This window comes from Mixophyes fleayi, chromosome 1 (assembly GCF_038048845.1).
Source record: "Mixophyes fleayi isolate aMixFle1 chromosome 1, aMixFle1.hap1, whole genome shotgun sequence".
In the NCBI taxonomy this organism is placed as follows: domain Eukaryota; kingdom Metazoa; phylum Chordata; class Amphibia; order Anura; family Limnodynastidae; genus Mixophyes; species Mixophyes fleayi.
Genome location: NC_134402.1, coordinates 232,235,315 through 232,255,507, shown reverse-complemented (window position 1 = coordinate 232,255,507; position 20,193 = coordinate 232,235,315). Strand labels below are relative to the sequence as shown.

The 20,193-nt window shown below is 43.2% G+C and overlaps 1 protein-coding gene across 1 annotated transcript; it reads left to right on the top strand.

Annotated features, from left to right (window-relative positions):
- The first annotated feature begins 13,699 nt into the window (after positions 1–13,699).
- On the top strand, positions 13,700–20,134 carry LOC142107403 (protein DVR-1-like). The gene is made up of 2 exons (XM_075190836.1): positions 13,700–13,974; positions 19,062–20,134. Exons 1-2 carry the CDS (start codon positions 13,707–13,709, stop codon positions 19,874–19,876), a joined length of 1,083 nt encoding a protein of 360 aa, XP_075046937.1. The 5' UTR covers positions 13,700–13,706; the 3' UTR covers positions 19,877–20,134.
- The last annotated feature ends 59 nt before the right edge of the window (positions 20,135–20,193 follow it).

Here is a 20,193-nt window from a genome sequence, read left to right as displayed (position 1 = left end):
GCATCCTGTTGTTATCCTGTTGTATGAAGAGCTGACACTCTCCAGAGTATCTAACCTTCATTCCAGTGGTAACCTGCTGACTTCTACTATACTTATCCTTGTGTTGTCTGCCATTGCTGACTGTCTCTGTATATTCCCCTAAGGGTTTTGCCTGGTAATCTTTGTAGGGGCTGCGACCTGCGGAATAGACGCAGCCAAGACCAAACTGCCTTGCGGCGGTCCCTGGTGAAAACTGTCTCCCCGTTAGACTTCGCGCCTTACTTGAGCAGTGCTAATCTAGGCAAACTGAAGGGTCCATTTGTGCACTATGATATATTGTCACTCTCCAGTCTACAGTGCCATTGCACTGTGCCGTTGCTCCACAGAAACAGAAGGGGTAGCAGTGTTCCTGTCACTCTCCTGTCTCTAGTGCTATTGCTCTGTGGCATTGCTCACACAGAAACAGAAGGGATAGCAGTGTTCTTGTCACTCTCCAGTCTACAGTGCCATTGCTCTGTGCCATTGCTCACACAGAGACTGAAGGGGCAACAGTGTTCTTGTCACTCGCCAGTCTCCAGTGCCATGGTTCACACAGAAACAGAAGGTGTTGCAGTGTTCTTGTCACTCTCCAGTCTCCAGTGCCATTGCACTGTGCTATTGCTCACACAGTAACAGAAGGGGTAACAGTGTTCTTGTCAATCTCCAGTCTCCAGTGCCATGGTTTACACAGAAACAGAAGGTGTTGCAGTGTTCTTGTCACTCTCCAGTCTCCAGTGCCATTGCACTGTGCTATTGCTCACACAGTAACAGAAGGGGTAACAGTGTTCTTGTCAATCTCCAGTCTCCAGTGCCATTGCTCTGTGCCATTGCTCACACAGAAACAGAAGGGGTAGCAGTGTTCTTGTCACTCTCCATTCTCCAGTGTCAATGCTCTGTGCTATTGCTCACACAGAAACAGAAGGGGTAGCAGTATTCTTGTCACTCTCTAGTCACCAGTGCCATTGCTCTGTGCCATTGCTCACACAGAAACAAAAGGGGTAGCAGTGTTCTTGTCACTCTCCATTCTCCAGTGTCAATGCTCTGTGCTATTGCTCACACAGAAACAGAAGGGGTAGCAGTATTCTTGTCACTCTCTAGTCACCAGTGCCATTGCTCTGTGCCATTGCTCACACAGAAACAGAAGGGGTAGCAGTGTTCTTGTCACTCTCCAGTCCCCAGTGCCATTGCTCTGTGCCATTGCTCACACAGAAACAGAAGGGGTAGTAGTGTTCTTGTCAATCTCCAGTCTCCAGTGCCATTGGTCTGTGTCATTGCTCACACAGAAACTGAAGGGGTAGCAATATTATTGTGTCACACGCCGGGCGATCGGGCTGTTCACCCGATCCCCTGCGCTCTTACCTGGTCACGCCAACAGCCTCTTCCGTCCCAGCCACCGCCATCTTCGTGTCAGGGCTACTCATACGCAGATCTGATCTATTTATCCCTTCTCCACCCTTCCAATTGAATAAGGCATTTTGGCTCCAAAGTCAAAAGGGCACATCCTCCTAAGTTTGGTGCCTGCTCTTCTTGTTACCGCCTATGTGCTAGACGTGGCTCCATTTGCTCCTGCTGTGATTTTTTTCTTCTGGAGAATTGCATCCTGTTGTTAACCTGTTGTATGAAGAGCTGACACTCTCCAGAGTATCTAACCTTCATTCCAGTGGTAACCTGCTGACTTCTACTATACTTATCCTTGTGTTGTCTGCCATTGCTGACTGTCTCTGTATATTCCCCTAAGGGTTTTGCCTGGTAATCTTTGTAGGGGCTGCGACCTGCGGAATAGACGCAGCCAAGACCAAACTGCCTTGCGGCGGTCCCTGGTGAAAACTGTCTCCCCGTTAGACTTCGCGCCTTACTTGAGCAGTGCTAATCTAGGCAAACTGAAGGGTCCATTTGTGCACTATGATATATTGTCACTCTCCAGTCTACAGTGCCATTGCACTGTGCCGTTGCTCCACAGAAACAGAAGGGGTAGCAGTGTTCCTGTCACTCTCCTGTCTCTAGTGCTATTGCTCTGTGGCATTGCTCACACAGAAACAGAAGGGATAGCAGTGTTCTTGTCACTCTCCAGTCTACAGTGCCATTGCTCTGTGCCATTGCTCACACAGAGACTGAAGGGGCAACAGTGTTCTTGTCACTCGCCAGTCTCCAGTGCCATGGTTCACACAGAAACAGAAGGTGTTGCAGTGTTCTTGTCACTCTCCAGTCTCCAGTGCCATTGCACTGTGCTATTGCTCACACAGTAACAGAAGGGGTAACAGTGTTCTTGTCAATCTCCAGTCTCCAGTGCCATGGTTCACACAGAAACAGAAGGTGTTGCAGTGTTCTTGTCACTCTCCAGTCTCCAGTGCCATTGCACTGTGCTATTGCTCACACAGTAACAGAAGGGGTAACAGTGTTCTTGTCAATCTCCAGTCTCCAGTGCCATTGCTCTGTGCCATTGCTCACACAGAAACAGAAGGGGTAGCAGTGTTCTTGTCACTCTCCATTCTCCAGTGTCAATGCTCTGTGCTATTGCTCACACAGAAACAGAAGGGGTAGCAGTATTCTTGTCACTCTCTAGTCACCAGTGCCATTGCTCTGTGCCATTGCTCACACAGAAACAAAAGGGGTAGCAGTGTTCTTGTCACTCTCCATTCTCCAGTGTCAATGCTCTGTGCTATTGCTCACACAGAAACAGAAGGGGTAGCAGTATTCTTGTCACTCTCTAGTCACCAGTGCCATTGCTCTGTGCCATTGCTCACACAGAAACAGAAGGGGTAGCAGTGTTCTTGTCACTCTCCAGTCCCCAGTGCCATTGCTCTGTGCCATTGCTCACACAGAAACAGAAGGGGTAGTAGTGTTCTTGTCAATCTCCAGTCTCCAGTGCCATTGGTCTGTGTCATTGCTCACACAGAAACTGAAGGGGTAGCAATATTATTGTGTCACACGCCGGGCGATCGGGCTGTTCACCCGATCCCCTGCGCTCTTACCTGGTCACGCCAACAGCCTCTTCCGTCCCAGCCACCGCCATCTTCGTGTCAGGGCTACTCATACGCAGATCTGATCTATTTATCCCTTCTCCACCCTTCCAATTGAATAAGGCATTTTGGCTCCAAAGTCAAAAGGGCACATCCTCCTAAGTTTGGTGCCTGCTCTTCTTGTTACCGCCTATGTGCTAGACGTGGCTCCATTTGCTCCTGCTGTGATTTTTTTCTTCTGGAGAATTGCATCCTGTTGTTAACCTGTTGTATGAAGAGCTGACACTCTCCAGAGTATCTAACCTTCATTCCAGGGGTAACCTGCTGACTTCTACTATACTTATCCTTGTGTTGTCTGCCATTGCTGACTGTCTCTGTATATTCCCCTAAGGGTTTTGCCTGGTAATCTTTGTAGGGGCTGCGACCTGCGGAATAGACGCAGCCAAGACCAAACTGCCTTGCGGCGGTCCCTGGTGAAAACTGTCTCCCCGTTAGACTTCGCGCCTTACTTGAGCAGTGCTAATCTAGGCAAACTGAAGGGTCCATTTGTGCACTATGATATATTGTCACTCTCCAGTCTACAGTGCCATTGCACTGTGCCGTTGCTCCACAGAAACAGAAGGGGTAGCAGTGTTCCTGTCACTCTCCTGTCTCTAGTGCTATTGCTCTGTGGCATTGCTCACACAGAAACAGAAGGGATAGCAGTGTTCTTGTCACTCTCCAGTCTACAGTGCCATTGCTCTGTGCCATTGCTCACACAGAGACTGAAGGGGCAACAGTGTTCTTGTCACTCGCCAGTCTCCAGTGCCATGGTTCACACAGAAACAGAAGGTGTTGCAGTGTTCTTGTCACTCTCCAGTCTCCAGTGCCATTGCACTGTGCTATTGCTCACACAGTAACAGAAGGGGTAACAGTGTTCTTGTCAATCTCCAGTCTCCAGTGCCATGGTTCACACAGAAACAGATGGTGTTGCAGTGTTCTTGTCACTCTCCAGTCTCCAGTGCCATTGCACTGTGCTATTGCTCACACAGTAACAGAAGGGGTAACAGTGTTCTTGTCAATCTCCAGTCTCCAGTGCCATTACTCTGTGCCACTGCTTAAACAGAAACAGAGGGGATAGAAGTATTATTGTGATTCTTCAGTCTACAGTGCCATTGCACTGTGCTATTGCTCACTCAGACACAGAAGGGGTAGCAGTATTCTCGTCACTCTCCAGTCTACAGTGCCAATGCCCTGTGCTTTTGCTCACACGGAAACAGAAGGGGTAGCAGTGTACCTTTCACTCTCCAGTCTCCAGTGCCATTGTTCACACAGAATCAGAAAGGGTAGCAGTTTTATTGGCACTTTACAGTCTCCAGTGCCATTGCTCACACAGAAACAGAAGAGGTAGCATTGTTCTTGTCACTCTCCAGTCTTCAATGCCAATGCTCTGTGCCACTGCTCACACAGAAACAGAAGGGGTAGCAGTGTTCCTGTTACTCTCCTGTCTCCAGTTTCATTGCTCTGTGACATTGCTCACACAGAATCAGAAGGGGTAGCAGTATTCTTGTCAATCTGTAGTGCCATTGCTCTGTGCTATTGCTCACACAGAAACAGAAGGGGTAGCAGTGTTCTTGTCACTCTCCAGTGCCATAGCTCTGTGCCATTGCTCACACAGAAACAGAAGGGGTAGCAGTGTTCTTGTTACTCACCAGTCTCCAGTGCCATTGTTCACAAAGAAACCGAAGGTGTAGCAATGTTCTTGTCGCTCTCCAGTCTACAGTGCCATTGTACTGTGCCATTGCTCACACAGAAACAGAAGGGGATTGTCACATCCACGAGGATGAAGATGGTGACACCTACCAGCATTTGGCGCTACTGAGGCGCGGAGTCTAACACGCCTCTGGTTTTCACCAGGGACCTCTGCAAGAAAGTATGGACTCCGCTTTAAGAGGCGTGCAGGTAGTGGCCCTCAGTATTAGTTAGCTGGAAGGGTGATGGAATTCCAAAATACTGGATGGAAGTCTGGACACAGCACTGCACAGTGTAGACAGCAGAACCAGGTCAAAACTAAAGAGACAATAACAGCCAAGATCAGAAGCAGGAGAATGGTCAGGAATCCCAGTCAGAACCAGGAAATCACTCTAAGCCAGAATCAGGAGCCAAAGGAGAAGTCAGGAACAAGCCGGGGTCAGAATCCAAATGATCAAGAGTTACACAGGAACAAACGCTGCAGCAAGGCAGCAAACCAAATACTCTGGCACCCAAATGGTGTCCGACTGATCTTTAAATAGAGGGAAGTGTTCCGTGATTGGTGCTGCAGTTTTTCGGCCGTAAGAATGCAACCAACTAGTAAACAGGAAGAGAGAGTCTCTTGTAGCTATGCAGCGGAACTAGATGCCCTGCGCATGTGTTCTACCCACTGTACACTTAACCACAGATATGTAGACAAGCGGAACTGGACAAACTAAAGAATATATGACTGTGACAGCCCACTGGGTTGGTGAATCGCCTTCAGCAGCAGATGTTTCAGAGGCAGGCTACTCTGTGTATCACCAGCTTCACTAAGAGCCATACCGCTGACAACCTGTTACAAAAACTAAGGGATGTCATTGCAACATGGTTTATCCCGTTTGGACTTTTCTCGGGATATGTCATTTCTGATAACGCCACCAATATTGTTAGAGCATTACAGCTGGGTGAATTCCATCACACTCCCTGTTTTGCTCACACAGTCAAATTGGTGGTACCAAGCACTTCAACCACAAAAGTGGCAGTCCTTGTTGCTGAACTGCTTGGTTTGTTAAACTGTACATGTCCATATTAACATATTTCTAAGGACAATTCCATCTTGCACTGTTTGATATTTAGGATTTGGTCTCTCTGCTTGTGTAACAGTCGACAATTCTGGTGTCAACAGTACTATTAGTTCGCCAATTCATATGGTGCACAGTATGATTAGGCAGACTATTCAAATGTGGACAGTATTATTATAGGGCTAGGGATATGGTTAAGGAGACGTCTAGTGACAGGTGTAGGGATAGGGACAGGTGTAGGCATAGGGACAGTGTTAGGGATGGGGTTAGAGTTATAATACTGTCTATGTGGTGCCCCAAAGCCCAGTTGAACAGCACAGAGGAGTGCATAAGCGCTGTTAAAATGCAGGGCTACAAGTGGTTAATTTTGCTCCTGGAGACTTGTGACCAGGAGTGATTGACAGGAGGAGGATGAAGGCCCTAATTTGCTGGGGGAGTAACAGGAAGAGGATGTGCAGGAAGGAGGAGTGTGTGGCATGGTAGAAGAAAGGGGAAGCTGACATGCAGCTGGGCAGAGAGACTGATCTGCTGCTGGAACAGGTGACATTGCCAGCACACACGGCTGGAGAACGGCTGGGGACACGCAGTGGGACGTTCCAAGACAGTCTCCACGAACTGCAGAACCTTCTCATGGTAAAATCCTAGCCTGCAGTGTACTGCACACACCCCAGCGTCAGAGGGAAGAGTGATGAGAGAATCTGTCCAAACTGACATTGCATTCCTGTACAAGAAAGAATATTGTGCCCTCCTTGGGAGCTTTTCCCTCAGATTATACCTTCACACAGGCTGCAGGGAACCATTAAGACTGTCGTTTCAGCTAAATCCTGTGTGGGCTGATATCTGAACTCTATTCCCCGTGCAGAGTACATGTGCTATTAGAGACGCATTGATTTATGAGAGAACAGCGCCATCTTGTGACTGAATTGAGCAACAGTCCTGTGTTTTGTTATAATCTTTAACCCAGCCTACAGTTTAACATCTACCCTTTTGAGAGAAAGTACAGGGACTTAATCGGGATTGTTAACCCTTCTGGAAACCTCTGCAGGACATTTGAACACTACAAAATTCCTGTGCACAGGTCAGCCCAGGACTGAGTGGAAAATATGGTAACGGTACCAGGGATAATATTGGTGCACCAAATGTTTTAGATGGATGTTAATGTTATGTGATTTACCTAAGAATTGATTTATTAATATTGAAGGTGTGACATTCAGCTTTAGCGGTACCACTGCGATTCAAGTTAACTCAGCAGTAGATGCTAAAAGTGGGGCGCCTGACCCATAGGGAACAGCATGGTACCCCAAACACCTGAATAAGAAGGAGCCCTCTAGTGGGCACGGTAGTGACCGTAAGAGTCTTGATGAGTTATTATTGATGGTTCTTGCATCATCACCAGTCAGATATTGTTAACTTGAAAGTAGTAACTGTGATTACCAGTGTGCCTTATTAGACAATGTGCATTGAAGATGTTATCGCTATTGTGCCTTATACTCACCAGGTGTATGTTATATGTTAAATGCTATTGTGCTCTATGCTGATCACAGGATTATTTTGTCATTACCATTGAGCTGAAAGGGTCAGTGGTGCGGTGGCTTACCAAAACTATCCTTGCCGCATTCTCAATAAACCCAAGTTGTTTGACCAATCCTTGTCCCTTTCATTGAAGTATTTATCTCCTGACCACCGGATATCCGAACAGAAAAGAAACTGACTCGTGTCTGGAGGACAAGGTAAGGGAAGGATTTCCCATCAGTACTCGACCACCACATCTACATTTTAATTGTTGTCCTAATAATACCAAGGATGTCATTATATTGTCAGCTTTATAATCTTGTCTAGTCTGTTGCCCATCAATCATATTATGGCAATCCAATATGAGGGTGGGTGGGAGGCTCCAAGGACAATTCCATCTTGTACCACTTTTCTTTTCTGTCACTGCTGTATGGCAATGTTTCCTAGATCTGCTATGAACTGCAGCGTGTTTGTGCTGTTGTTCCGTCGTTTAGTATCCAGCCAGCTCGCTGCAGTCTTTGGCCGAAAGTGGATGCAAATAATATTGTGACCCGTGAGGTGGTCACAATCGACTGGAAATGACTGCAAATTACTGTTATTCAGGTTAATAACAATAGAGGAACAAAAAAATAGCCACATTATGTGATTTTAGCATATTTTAGCAAAACCAAAACACATGAGGGCGCTTTTGCCAAAGGTGGCATCATATCACAGTACCATGCTTGAAGTCACTGAACTCTTCAGAACGACCCGTTTTGTTTCACAAATGTTTGCAAATGGAGACTGCAAGGATAGGTGCTTGATTTTATACACCTCTGGCAACAGGTGTGATTGAAACACCTCAATTCAATAATTAACAGGTGTGGTTAAATATTTTTGTCCATATAGTCTATTTACTGTTTAGTCTGAGAATTGTGGGTTCATTTCAGAATTCTGTTTAGTATAGTTGCATAACAATATCCCTGGAACCAAGGGAGCTGCGTATCCCCCTAATTTTTGCATCTGTAGAGAAGGTCATGCTCTTATGCCTCCCCAGACAAAGTCCCTGACAGTTTTCTTCAAGTCCAGAAACACTGGTTTGGCATCTGGGTGGTAGTTTGTATTAAATAGAGAACTTTTTTCTGACATTAATTTTTCCAAACCATGAAAAAGAATGCGTATGCCAACCCTTTAATTCAGCCCGGATCTTAGAGAACATGGGAATTAAATTTAATTTGTACAGATTTGAGATATCTTTAGATAAGGTAATACCTAAATATCTTAAATGGGATGGGTGCCATGTGAAGGGGAAGACATGCAGCAATCTATATAGTGCGGAGCTGGAAACAGTGATGTTTAACGCGATTGACTTAAAAAAATTAATTTTGAAATATGATAGCTCCCCAAAGTATTTAAATTCTTTCACTAGATTAGGGAAAGTGATATTTGGATTTGCAATCAGGGCTAGTAAGGCATCAGCAAAGATTGCCAATTTATTTTCATTACATCCTAAGCATTTGCCACTGATGGGTTTTTCCTTATAGTCCTAGCCAGCACCTCCATGTAAGACAAAAAACAATGGAATGGACTAGAGTTTCAATGTACCAGGATAAGTGTGTTGGCAGCATTATTTTGTTGTTTCAGGAGAGATTTCCTTGGAAATAGGGATGTTGGAGTATGCCAAGAGCCAAAAGATAGGATCAGCCAACATCTCACCTCCAATGATTTCAATAGATAGTATAATCACTTCTTGCCAATATGGTTTGATCTTGATGTATTCCCACCAAATATGGATAAGATAACTGGTTGTGGTGTTACATCTCCAGCACAACAAAGGTCATGGTGTGTCTCTGATAGCTACCGGAGCCAAGTTGTTCTATCCTTTGAGTAACCAGCACCATAACAACTTGAATAAATATTAGCCAATTAGCAGATTTATGTGCTTTATTGCACCATCTTAGAATGGCGTGGGAATGTTGGATTAGGACGGGATGACTTGAAGTTAAATAATATTGCGTCACTGAAATCAAGCTAAGGTCATAAAAGAAGGGGGGTTATCTCCCTGCATCTGTCCAGACCACGCTATCGACTAGGCACATTAGATATAGCTCTACTAAAATTTGCAGCAATGAAGCAATGACAGCTAGTCTAGTAAATCTGGTCTGTATTTCAAACACCAAGGCTCTCTCAGTCAAGATCTTCAGGACCCAAAGTGTTGACATTTTACCGTTATATAGAACTTTGGCACTAACGGGAAACCTGAAAATTTTCCTACTTAATGTGGTATTAGTGGAGCCTTCATATATTATCACAGGTTTTTTCTACTTGATGCACTAGAGCTAGAGGGAATTGGAGTAAAGTCAAACTATGGTGATCAATCCTTGTCTTTCCACATTGGAATTGACACATTGGACACTTCACTGGCAGTGCCCCATTAGTGCCCTCATTAGGGTTTTAGAGAACAATCCATATGAGCATTAGGGTGAGGTAATTTTGATCCTCTGATGCAACATCACTGCTCTTTGTAGCCAGTGGACTATAAAGAAATATTGGGTATTGTTACCAATAATCGTACATAACCTGTACACTGCAGTCAGCTCCTAACAATGTGTCCACCTGCATACAAATTTTGCAGGTACAATGGCCTATTTGTTATACTATATGGTGACAGTCTGTACATTTGTTTGGTAAATACAATGGATGGTTACATGATGCAGCTATAGTGATGACTATTATGTTCATCTTTCCCTTTCTAGGGACTGAAACAAAAGACAGTAATGAAATAAAAATTACTCTTTACCAGTTGGATACAGATTTTCCAGTATCACATTTGGAGAAGTATCACTCTATATTGATTAATTAAAAAAGAGGGGGAGAGTTTACCCACCTCTGATCTTTCCCCCATGCTTGCCAGTAGGTCCAGCAGATTTGCAGGCTAGGACACATGTGAAAAGCTGGGTTTCCTTTGACCAACTTCACTGGTGAAGGAGTAAGGCATAGTTGTCTAGTTCCACGAGGATGGCTGAAATTGCCAGGGAATCCCAGGGTAGTTAAGAGAAGGTAGCAGTTTCACTCCTCTCTGTCACTGCTGTCACTAAGATGATAGGAGCTCCCATGTGGGAACTACCACAGTCTGAATGGCCCTGGCCCATAGCAAATTGCAGGCTCCTCTCTAATCAACAGATCACTCAGAGTATAGTATCTTGCGGACTGGCTGCACAGGACCCCTGTGAGTTTGATTAGGCTGGGAGATACGGCCTTCAGCTGAGCTAGGGCAATTGTCTGCAGAGTCCACATAGATACCACTACTGTTTCAGAGGGAAGGTTCTGTGGATTAGGTGGAGGGAGAGCAGAGTACCAGGTGCTGGATTGGTGATAAATGCAGAGAACTAAAGGTTGGGCATTCATTTAGCCCTGGCATCTCCTGACCTGAGGGCAAGAACTGCTCTGAGGTTCCCTCCTGTCGCCTAGGAGAAAGTGTCCTGAAATGGACCTCATTAGATTAAATTTGTGCTGGCTCAAAGCCTGTTTACAATACATTCATCTTCCTTGGCTACCAAGCCACATCTATATACTGTATATATAAATTTTATTTAATCGAACTGCAGATATGAGTAGGCAAAATTTGCTGTGTTAAATATGAAAAGCTATGTTTTTTTATTTAGGTGATTATGTCCTATAACATGGACATGGTATAAGAGCGGTATTTTATCACCAAAATAAAAAAAATCCCATATAGCAAATAGGTGGAGACTACAAAATCCCCCTGTTACCTAAAACCATTGGACTCCATAGAGCTCTATTGAAAAGTTATGGGTGGCTTCTATACTAGCATTCTCTCTGCAATTTACAGATGGTAAATCTAGTCTGTCCATTGACAAATTTGGCTGAATTTCAGCAATAAATACATTTGTGCCATTTTGCCACAAATCTCTGAAGATTGGAGCTGATCCTACAACAATTACAGGACCAGCTCTCTCCTCCCCCATAGACCTCAGAGCCATTTCTGGTTTCACAGGGCCAGTGCTGTTTTAAGTAAAATAACTAGTTTTGGCTAGGTTCCTCTATAACAAGGAGACTCCAAGCATGGACTATGTTGTTTATTGCCCCTGCCCTCAAAGCCCAAAGGGGTGAAAATTTCTTTTGTGCCCGCCAAATAAGTGAAAGCCCTGTGTTGACCAACCTGGGAATGATTCTCACTATGGCAGAGGGACTCCATGCTTGTAGCCTCTATGTTATAGTATAAAATGTGGATGAAGGGGATGGATGCAGGATGACCTGGATGAACACCGGCCATTGGAAAGAGGGGTGTGCAGCGAAGCCTGTTCTCCCTTTCTCACCTGGAGGCAAAGCAGGGCCAGTAAGCAGCGACCAAAATGTGAGGAGGGGGAAGGCTGAACTATAGCGGGTGCAGGCTCTGCAGAAGAAAAGCCAATGTCAGAGTATCAGTGCAGAGATTAGGAGAGCACAGCAGCCGTCACAATTAACAAAGATTTGTACCTCCACTGCAGTCTTCAGAAGATATGCCTACCAGCTTCAAATGTTAGGCCTCCATGGGCTGCTTGCCAACGGTGAGCGAGGGGTGTGTGTGTGCCAGGTGCTGGCTCTGGGGAACGTGCTTGTGGTGCTCACATGGTTGACAGAACACACCCCGATTTGGGAAATTGGCACACCATTTTCCCTTTGTTTGTTTAGGAAATAAAGCTGTGACCATTCTTTACACTAATACCAGTCTGCAAGTTTTTTAGGCCACTGGTTTGTCTATCTGCCTCTTAACGGGGCCGAAGGAGCTACAATGGCAAAGTAAAGGGGGAAGGGCAAGCCCATCCTCACTTTTACACTTGGAGGCAAAGCGGGGCCATTAAGCAGCAACCAAAGCGTGAGGAGTGGTTGAGCGGCTGAAGCAGAGCAGGGAAGGCACTGCAGGAGAAACGCCAGTATCGCGCAGAGATTCCCACCCGCCTCATCCCCTGATCCCAAAAAAACAAAACAGAAGAAAAGAGATAGAGCATGCTTTATCGTAAAGTTCCATTTTCTTTTCTGTTTTGCTGTCAGTCTATTGTATTATTCAGGGTCAATTGCATGCTGGCCTGGGAACACGGTTGTGTCCAATTGTTTAATTTTTTTTTACCTCCCATCCCTAGTGTCAACAATGACACTCCATATGTTTTGTCACAGTTGGCAGCGCTGTGCAAAGTATGGCTCTGGGTGGGAGATAGCAGCAGAAAATAACCCTGGAAATGCGGCCATGTGTCTGGCACCAGCTTCAACGGTTGGACCTGCATGTGCCAATGATGTGCTTGCGGCGCTCACACGGTGATCTGTTGATTAGACAGGAGCCTGCCATCAGCTATTGGGAATTGGTAAACGTCACATCCTTGCACACTGCTTTCTCTGCATTTGTTGTTTGTTTTGGAAATAAAGCTGTGATCATTCTTTACAGTAACACCAGTCTGAGTTTTTATTTCAGTTAGCGGATGACAGCTGGACGTCCCCCAGTTGGCCTATTCACCCCTTAACAGTGATCCTGTCTAGCATTGAGATTGGTTGGAGTTTTAGTGGGAGGAGGGGTAGCATGCGCTCTGTGGATTTAATTGTATATCTATTTTAATTTAAACTATGGCTGTGAAATAATTTTCCCTTTTTTCTTCATTAGTGAATATCACTAAATTCCCAGCAGTTTGTGAAGTTTGAGACAATTTTACAGAATTTCTGTGATTATATACACCTCTGTGTATGTTATAGGAGGCGTGGCAACCTTCTAACTAGTAATACTTAGTTTTGTTTAACAAAAATAAAAGAAATGTTACTAATGTAATCTGAAAATATATTCAAAATATTTAGGCCTACCAGATAAGCCATGTAAATCTGAAAACATATGACTCAAGCATGCTACATGTCTCTGTAATAAAAACTTCTGACATGTAATTGAACTAATTGCAGTGCATCCAGGCAGCATGTTTAATTTATGTCTCTGAATTTACATGGCTGATCTGACAATATTAACCATACATATGTGTGGGCATTGGTTTATATATGTAAATGTATGATAATTGTATGTCAATCAATAATTTTAAGCACTGATATTCCTGCTTGAGCACAAATGGCCTAATAAATAAACAGACATTAAAGAAGCTTAGACTGATTTGCACATGCTCAGAAAATCCAGAATGCTGATAGGTAAAGGGAAAATATAAAGATTATTTGTAGTGAGAAAAAAGGTATCATTGATTCCTATGATACAGAACACATGTTACATAGATTTCTCGCAAAATGTTTTGAGGCTTTTGTAGGTGCAATAAGAGTTCAAAGGTCATGCTTTGATGTTTTGACCCACTGAGATTCACCACAATCCTCTCCAATTAAGAGCTGATTTGTGAATATAAAGCTAGGATATAACTGCTCCAATCATTGTAGTTTTGTTACAGTGGAGATTACTAGGATGCTATGGCTCAGATTGGGGATTTTGCTTTCTGTCTTTGTCCCAGTAACAATGGATTCTGAAATAAAGCGCAGGGAAGATTTGTTTTTAAGAAGCTTGGGTTTTTCTTCTAAGCCTAACCCTGTCTCTCCCCCACTTATACCTTCTATACTATGGGAAATCTACAAACGGAGGATGAGCAGCTCAGCCCAAAAAAAGAAGCCAGATTTATGTTTTGTGAAGGAGTTTAATGTTCCTGGTAGTGTCATCCGAGTGTTTCCTGATCAAGGTAAGTAATTGGAGATAAAAACAGGGAGTACTAAAAGGAATGCCAATTAACTATAATGACAGCAAATTGAACTTTTATGTATATTTTAAAAAAATCTTACACTTATGAATTATATCTTCCACACTTATCTCTAAAATACTTGGGCATGTTGTACATGTGTTATAAGACAGCTGATTACTATGGAGTGACAGCTATTTAATACACCATATCAGTGCAGAAATGTCAATAAATAGTTTAATTTCTCCTAAAAACACCCCTATTTCTCACAGATCCCACAACAAACCCTAAATTATTTGCATATGTGCTTCCCCCATATCTGTACTCCCTACACAAGTGTCCTAATGTGGAATGACAGTCATTTTTTGTGGAATGACAGCTGACTATTCTGGAATGACTGCTGTTTTATACACCAGTGGCCTAGTGGTTAGCACATCTGCCTCACAGCACTGGGGTCATGAGTTCGATTCCCGACCATGGCCTTATCTGTGAGGAGTTTGTATGTTCTCCCTGTTTGCGTGGGTTTCCTCCGGGTGCACCGGTTTCCTCCCACACTCCAAAAACTTCATGGTAGGTTAATTTGCTGCTATCAAAAATTGACCCTAGTCTCTGTCTGTCTCCCTCTCTGTGTGTGAGTGTGTGTCTATATTAGGGAATTTAGACTGTAAGCTCCATTGGGGCAGGGACTGATGGGAATGAGTTCTCTGTACAGCGCTGCGGAATTAGTGGCGCTATATAAATAAATGATGATGATGATCTTCTTGCAGAAATGGCAACCTAAAAACACCCCTGTTTCTCTCATATGTGCTCTCCAATATGTGCAGCCTACAACGCAAGTGTCATAATGAGGAATGATGGCTGATTAATTTGGAATGACTGCTGTTTTATATGCCTACTAAATGACACCGGAATATATAGGTGACAATAATCAAACCGGTGCAGAGGAATAAAATACAAGGATGTGCAGGTACTCACACAGGCCTGGAATAAGGTCTATTGTTTAAGAAGCATTCCAGCTGTTGCTAAACCTACGAACAGATTATGGAGAGAATTGTGATGTCCCTAAAATGGCAACACCCGAACAAGGTCCTCATTGATATGCATTACATACTGTTTTAATTTATAAGCAACATTTTATTTTCATTATAATAAAACAATACAGTTCTGGCAACAGATAACAAATCAGTCATGTATAGCATTATGCATAGGAATATCAGGGCCATTGGTCTCACCCAGTTTAAATTTGACATATTAACATAATATCAAGCTATATGTAGATTATAAAGTACATATAGGTGGAAAAGAACATTCTACATTCTTGCTATTGAAACAAACTTACCATATGCCATGTCTTTGTAACAATGGTATCTTTTTATGTAACTTTTTTGAATGTTAAATAGGTGGAGAAGTAGGGTACATTCACAGCTTAGTCACACAGAAAACCCAGTTGATATAACCTAAAATATATGGGTATTTCGTTACTTAAGGATAATTGTTGTTTTAAATCCTTTATTTTGATTTTTACAATATGTCGATATGGGGGTTTTAAGGGGATTTACATTGAGGATAGGATGGAGAGGGCATCAGTAAAGGGATTAACTATCCAAACTGACCAGGGTCCCACACGTTCAGACATTTCTTTATAGAATTGTTCTGCAAACTAATATATACCATCCTGGATAAAAACCAAATGCTTTAACAATTTCTTGAAGTGGCCATTACCAATATACAGTTAACCGCACTAGTTATGTTTATATTATTTATCGACTGAGTTGTCTATATGATTAATAGGGCTGCCGAGAAGAGAGCTACTGCTTTCAAAAATTCCACCATATGGTAGATGGTACATACTTCTCTTAATCACTCAAAATAATCTATGATGATTTATATACAGTCATGGCCAAAAGGTTTGAGAATGACACAAATAATAATTTTCACAAAGTCTGCTGCCTCAGTTTTTATGATGGGAATTTGCATATGCAGAATGCCATGAAGAGTGATCAGAGGAATTGCAATTAATTTCAAAGTCCTTCTTTACCATGACAATGAACTTTATCCCAAAAACATTTCCCCTGTATTTCAGCCCTGCCGCAAAAGGACCAGTTGACATCAGGTCAGTGATTCTCTCGTTAACACAGGTGAGAGTGTTGATGAGGACAAGGCTGGAAATCACTCTGTCATGCTGATTGCGTTAGAATAACAGACTAGAAGCTTTAAAAGGAGGGTGGTGCTTGAAATGATTATTCTTTCTCTGTTGGCTGCAAAGAAACACATGCAGTCATCAATGCTTTGCACAAAAAGGGTTTCACAGGTAAGGATATTGCTGCTATTAAGATTGCACCTAAATCAACCATTTATCGGATCATCAACAACTTCAAGGAGAGAGGTTCAATAGTTGTGAAGAAGGCTTCAGGGCGCCCGAGAATGTCCAGTAAGTGCCAGGACCATCTACTAAAGTTGATTCAGCTGCTGGATTAGGACACCACCTGTGCAGAGCTTGATCAGGTAATGTAGCAGGCAGGTGTGAGTGCATAGCCACCCACGTTGAGGCGAAGACTTTTGGAGGATGCCTGGTGTCGAAGCCAGCAAAGAAGCCACTTCTTTCCAGGAAAAATATCAGGGATAGATATTCTGCAAAAGGTACAGGGATTGGACTGCTGAGGACTGGGGTAAAGGCATTATCTCTGATGAATCCCCGAGCAGATTGTTTGGGGCATCTGGAAAAATGCTTGTCTGAAGAAGAAAAGCTGAGCACAAACAGTCCTGTGTCATGCCAACAGTAAAGTATCCTGTAACCATTTATGTGTGGGGTTGCTTTTTAGGCAAGAGAGTGGGCTCACTCACTGCAATTATTGACTCTTTGCATAAACTTGATGTAATTGTCAATAAAAGCCTTTGATACTGAAATGTTTGTAATTTTACTTCAGTATACCATAGCAACATCTAACAAAAAGTTCTAAAAACACTGAAGCAGCAAACTTTGTGAAAAACTAAACCTGTCATTCTCATGGTGGCTTAGTGGTTAGCATCTTTCTCTCTCGTTCTCTCTCTCTCTCGTTCTCTCGTTCTCTCGTTCTCTCGTTCTCTCTTGTTCTCTCGTTCTCTCTCGTTCTCTCGTTCTCTCTCTCTCTCGTTTTCTCTCGTGCTCTCTCGTTCTCTCGTTCTCGCTCTCTCTCTCGTTCTCGCTCTCTCTCTCGTTCTCGCTCTCTCTCTCGTTCTCGCTCTCTCTCTCGTTCTCGCTCTCTCTCTCGTTCTCGCTCTCTCTCTCGTTCTCGCTCTCTCTCTCGTTCTCTCTCGCTCTCGTTCTCTCTCGCTCGCTCTCGCTCTCGCGCTCTCTCTCGCGCTCTCGCGCGCTCTCTCTCCCGCGCGCTCTCTCTCCCGCGCGCTCTCTCTCCCGCGCGCTCTCTCTCCCGCGCGCTCTCTCTCGCGCTCTAAAAGTTCTAAAAACACTGAAGCAGCAAACTTTGTGAAAAACTAAACCTGTCATTCTCATGGTGGCTTAGTGGTTAGCATCTTTCTCTCTCGTTCTCTCACGCTCTCGCGCTCTCTCTCTCTCGCGCGCTCTCTCTCTGTACAGCGCTGTGGAATTATTGGCGCTATATAAAGGATTATTCTCAAAACTTTTGGCCATGACTGTAAGCATGTATAGATGTGTGTATAGATGGACAAATATAAGTAGTGGACAATATTTTGGAAACACATGGGAAAATAAGGGACACCAACTATATGAAGAGCTTCAATACAGGCGTGTTTGATGTGTTTATAGAAATAGCATGTATAAATATGCTGGTCTGCCCTGGTTGCCTTTAATTATGGCTAGCATAGCTGCAAAAAGAGAGCTTCGTGCTTTGAAAGAAGGTTGATTGTTGGGGTGTGTTTGGCATTAGCATCAGTGACCAAGACAGATTTTTGGAAGAGGAGATCTATTACTACTCTACTCTGACTTATATTGCTAGGGAAGGACTTGGCGTTAGCAGCATTGCTATTCTGTATTGGTTGTACTGGTCCTTATATACATTATATACTACAATAAATAAGAGATGTTGGTTGCCCCCCTGAACCGGTCACCTATTCACTGGGACTCAGACACTGTATTTACAACTTTGTATAGTGGTCAGGATGTGTTGCTGCTTTAAATGAACAAATCTCAATGTTGATCTGTTTTCTGACATCGAAGTGAAGTGTCAGTGTGCTGTATGTTCACAACTTTAAGCACTCTGGATAGCAGTGTGTTTGGAAATGTCCTCTGTCTGTTTTAATGTAAGTCTGCATTTAATCCATGTTGCTAAAATAAATGTTTTGGTTTTTTTTTGTCGTCTATAGTTGTCGTAATAACGTACCGCACCCCTGACAAGAGATCTAGTGTGACAAGTTAAATCAAGGCCTGATTTTAGTAACTCTTAGAAGAAAACCAACATTGGATTGGTTAACTTTGTTTACAGAAAATTTGTGCAAATAAGTCCTATTTTTTGTCCCCCAGATATAGACTGCAGCAATTAAGGAGGAAGATTTCTATAAAAACCAGTCCCAATTGCTGATGACACATTCTTTGACACCTTTACATTTTTTTCATGTTACCCGATATAGTTACCCGTATAGTTCTGAAGCTATTTGAACGTCTCTCATTGTGATGCTTTCCCTCCACCTGTGGTACTTTTGGACAGAATTGTGATAATTGCTTGGTGAATGCAGCTTATCAAGCACTGCAAATGGGCTCATTGGTCCCTAATGAAGAAAATACCGACAGTAAACACAAGCGTTCATCGTGAATGCTGAATGCACATTGTTGCAGAACATTCTATTCAGATGATTAAGTTGTGTTCTCTATATGGTGTGTACAGTTCAGACTGAACACAGCCAACAAAAAAATATAATATTTTGGCAGACTGACCAACTTGCATAAACCATTATTTATTTTCAATGCACCAATAATATTTATGCTTGCTGAGATCCTACCAAAATTCATATGTCTACTGGTACTTTGGTGTCCTAGGTAAAACTGTTGATAATCTCTAAGCTAAATGACTAGTCTTAAAAACAAATGACCATGACTTTCTAATAAATTATTTTTATTTACGCTTCCTCACTAGGCCGGTTTGTTCCTCAATCATCTAGCCATCCCCCAAATCTCTGCTTGGAAAAGAGACTTTTCTTCAATATCTCTGTAATGGAGAAACAGGAGAAGGTAACCATGGGGCAGCTGGAGGTACAGTTCAGCCAGAACACTTATTATGGAGAAAAATTTGATCTGCAGCTTTACAGGATCCTACAGATGTCCCTTAAAGGGATGAGTGGACAGAAGAGCAGCAGAAAACTCTTGGTTGCACAAACCTTCCATCTGCTTCACAAGTCTCTCTACTTCAATATGACTGAGATTTGCCAGAGCTGGAGAGACCCTCATAAGAACCTGGGTCTGGCTTTGGAGATCTTTTCTAGGAAAGAAGCCACCCTATTACCTGGAGAGATAAATGAGTGCCAGAGAATACAATCCTTCCTCTACACCTCTCTGCTCACTGTGACCCTCAATCCACTACAGTGTAAGAAGTCCCGAAAGAAGAGAAGTTATGGCAAGCTCCCATTTATTGCCAGCAACATTTGCAAAAAGAGGCGCCTCTATATTGAATTTAGAGATGTGGGCTGGCAGAATTGGATTGTAGCTCCTCGAGGATATTTAGCCAATTACTGCTATGGAGAATGCCCTTACCCACTGACAGAGGTACTAAATGGCTCTAATCATGCCATCCTGCAGACTCTTAGCCATTCTTTTGAGCCTGAATATGTACCTTTGCCCTGTTGTGTCCCAACAAAGATGTCTCCTATCTCAATGTTGTTCTATGACAATAATGACAATGTGGTGCTAAGACACTATGAGAATATGGCAGTGGATGAATGTGGTTGCAGGTGATAACCAATAAGCATTTTTTGACTTTACCTAATAAGTAAATTGTTACATTCTTTGTGAAACTGCTACCACTAATTGGCATTACAATCAAGACTGGTACTACTATTGAAATTCATAAAAGGCTAAATCACTTTATTGTGGACTAATGGTGGAAACAGAGTTGTTTTATATCAGGCAACTTAAGAATATAATATAAACCATTCTCCTCTCCCCACATTCCCCACTTTCACCCTAAATGTAAATGTGTGTGCTGTTTGGGTTTCTATATGTTGTACTCATTTTTGTAAAACCTTTTTATTTATTTGTGTTAAATAACTTTG

Excerpts from the sequence above, each read along its gene's own strand:
- LOC142107403 (XM_075190836.1), top strand. The coding sequence starts at position 13,707 with ATGCTATGGCTCAGATTGGGGATTTTGCTTTCTGTCTTTGTCCCAGTA. Across the intron at positions 13,975-19,061 it reads CCGAGTGTTTCCTGATCAAG|GCCGGTTTGTTCCTCAATCA; the intron begins GTAAGTAATTGG and ends CTTCCTCACTAG.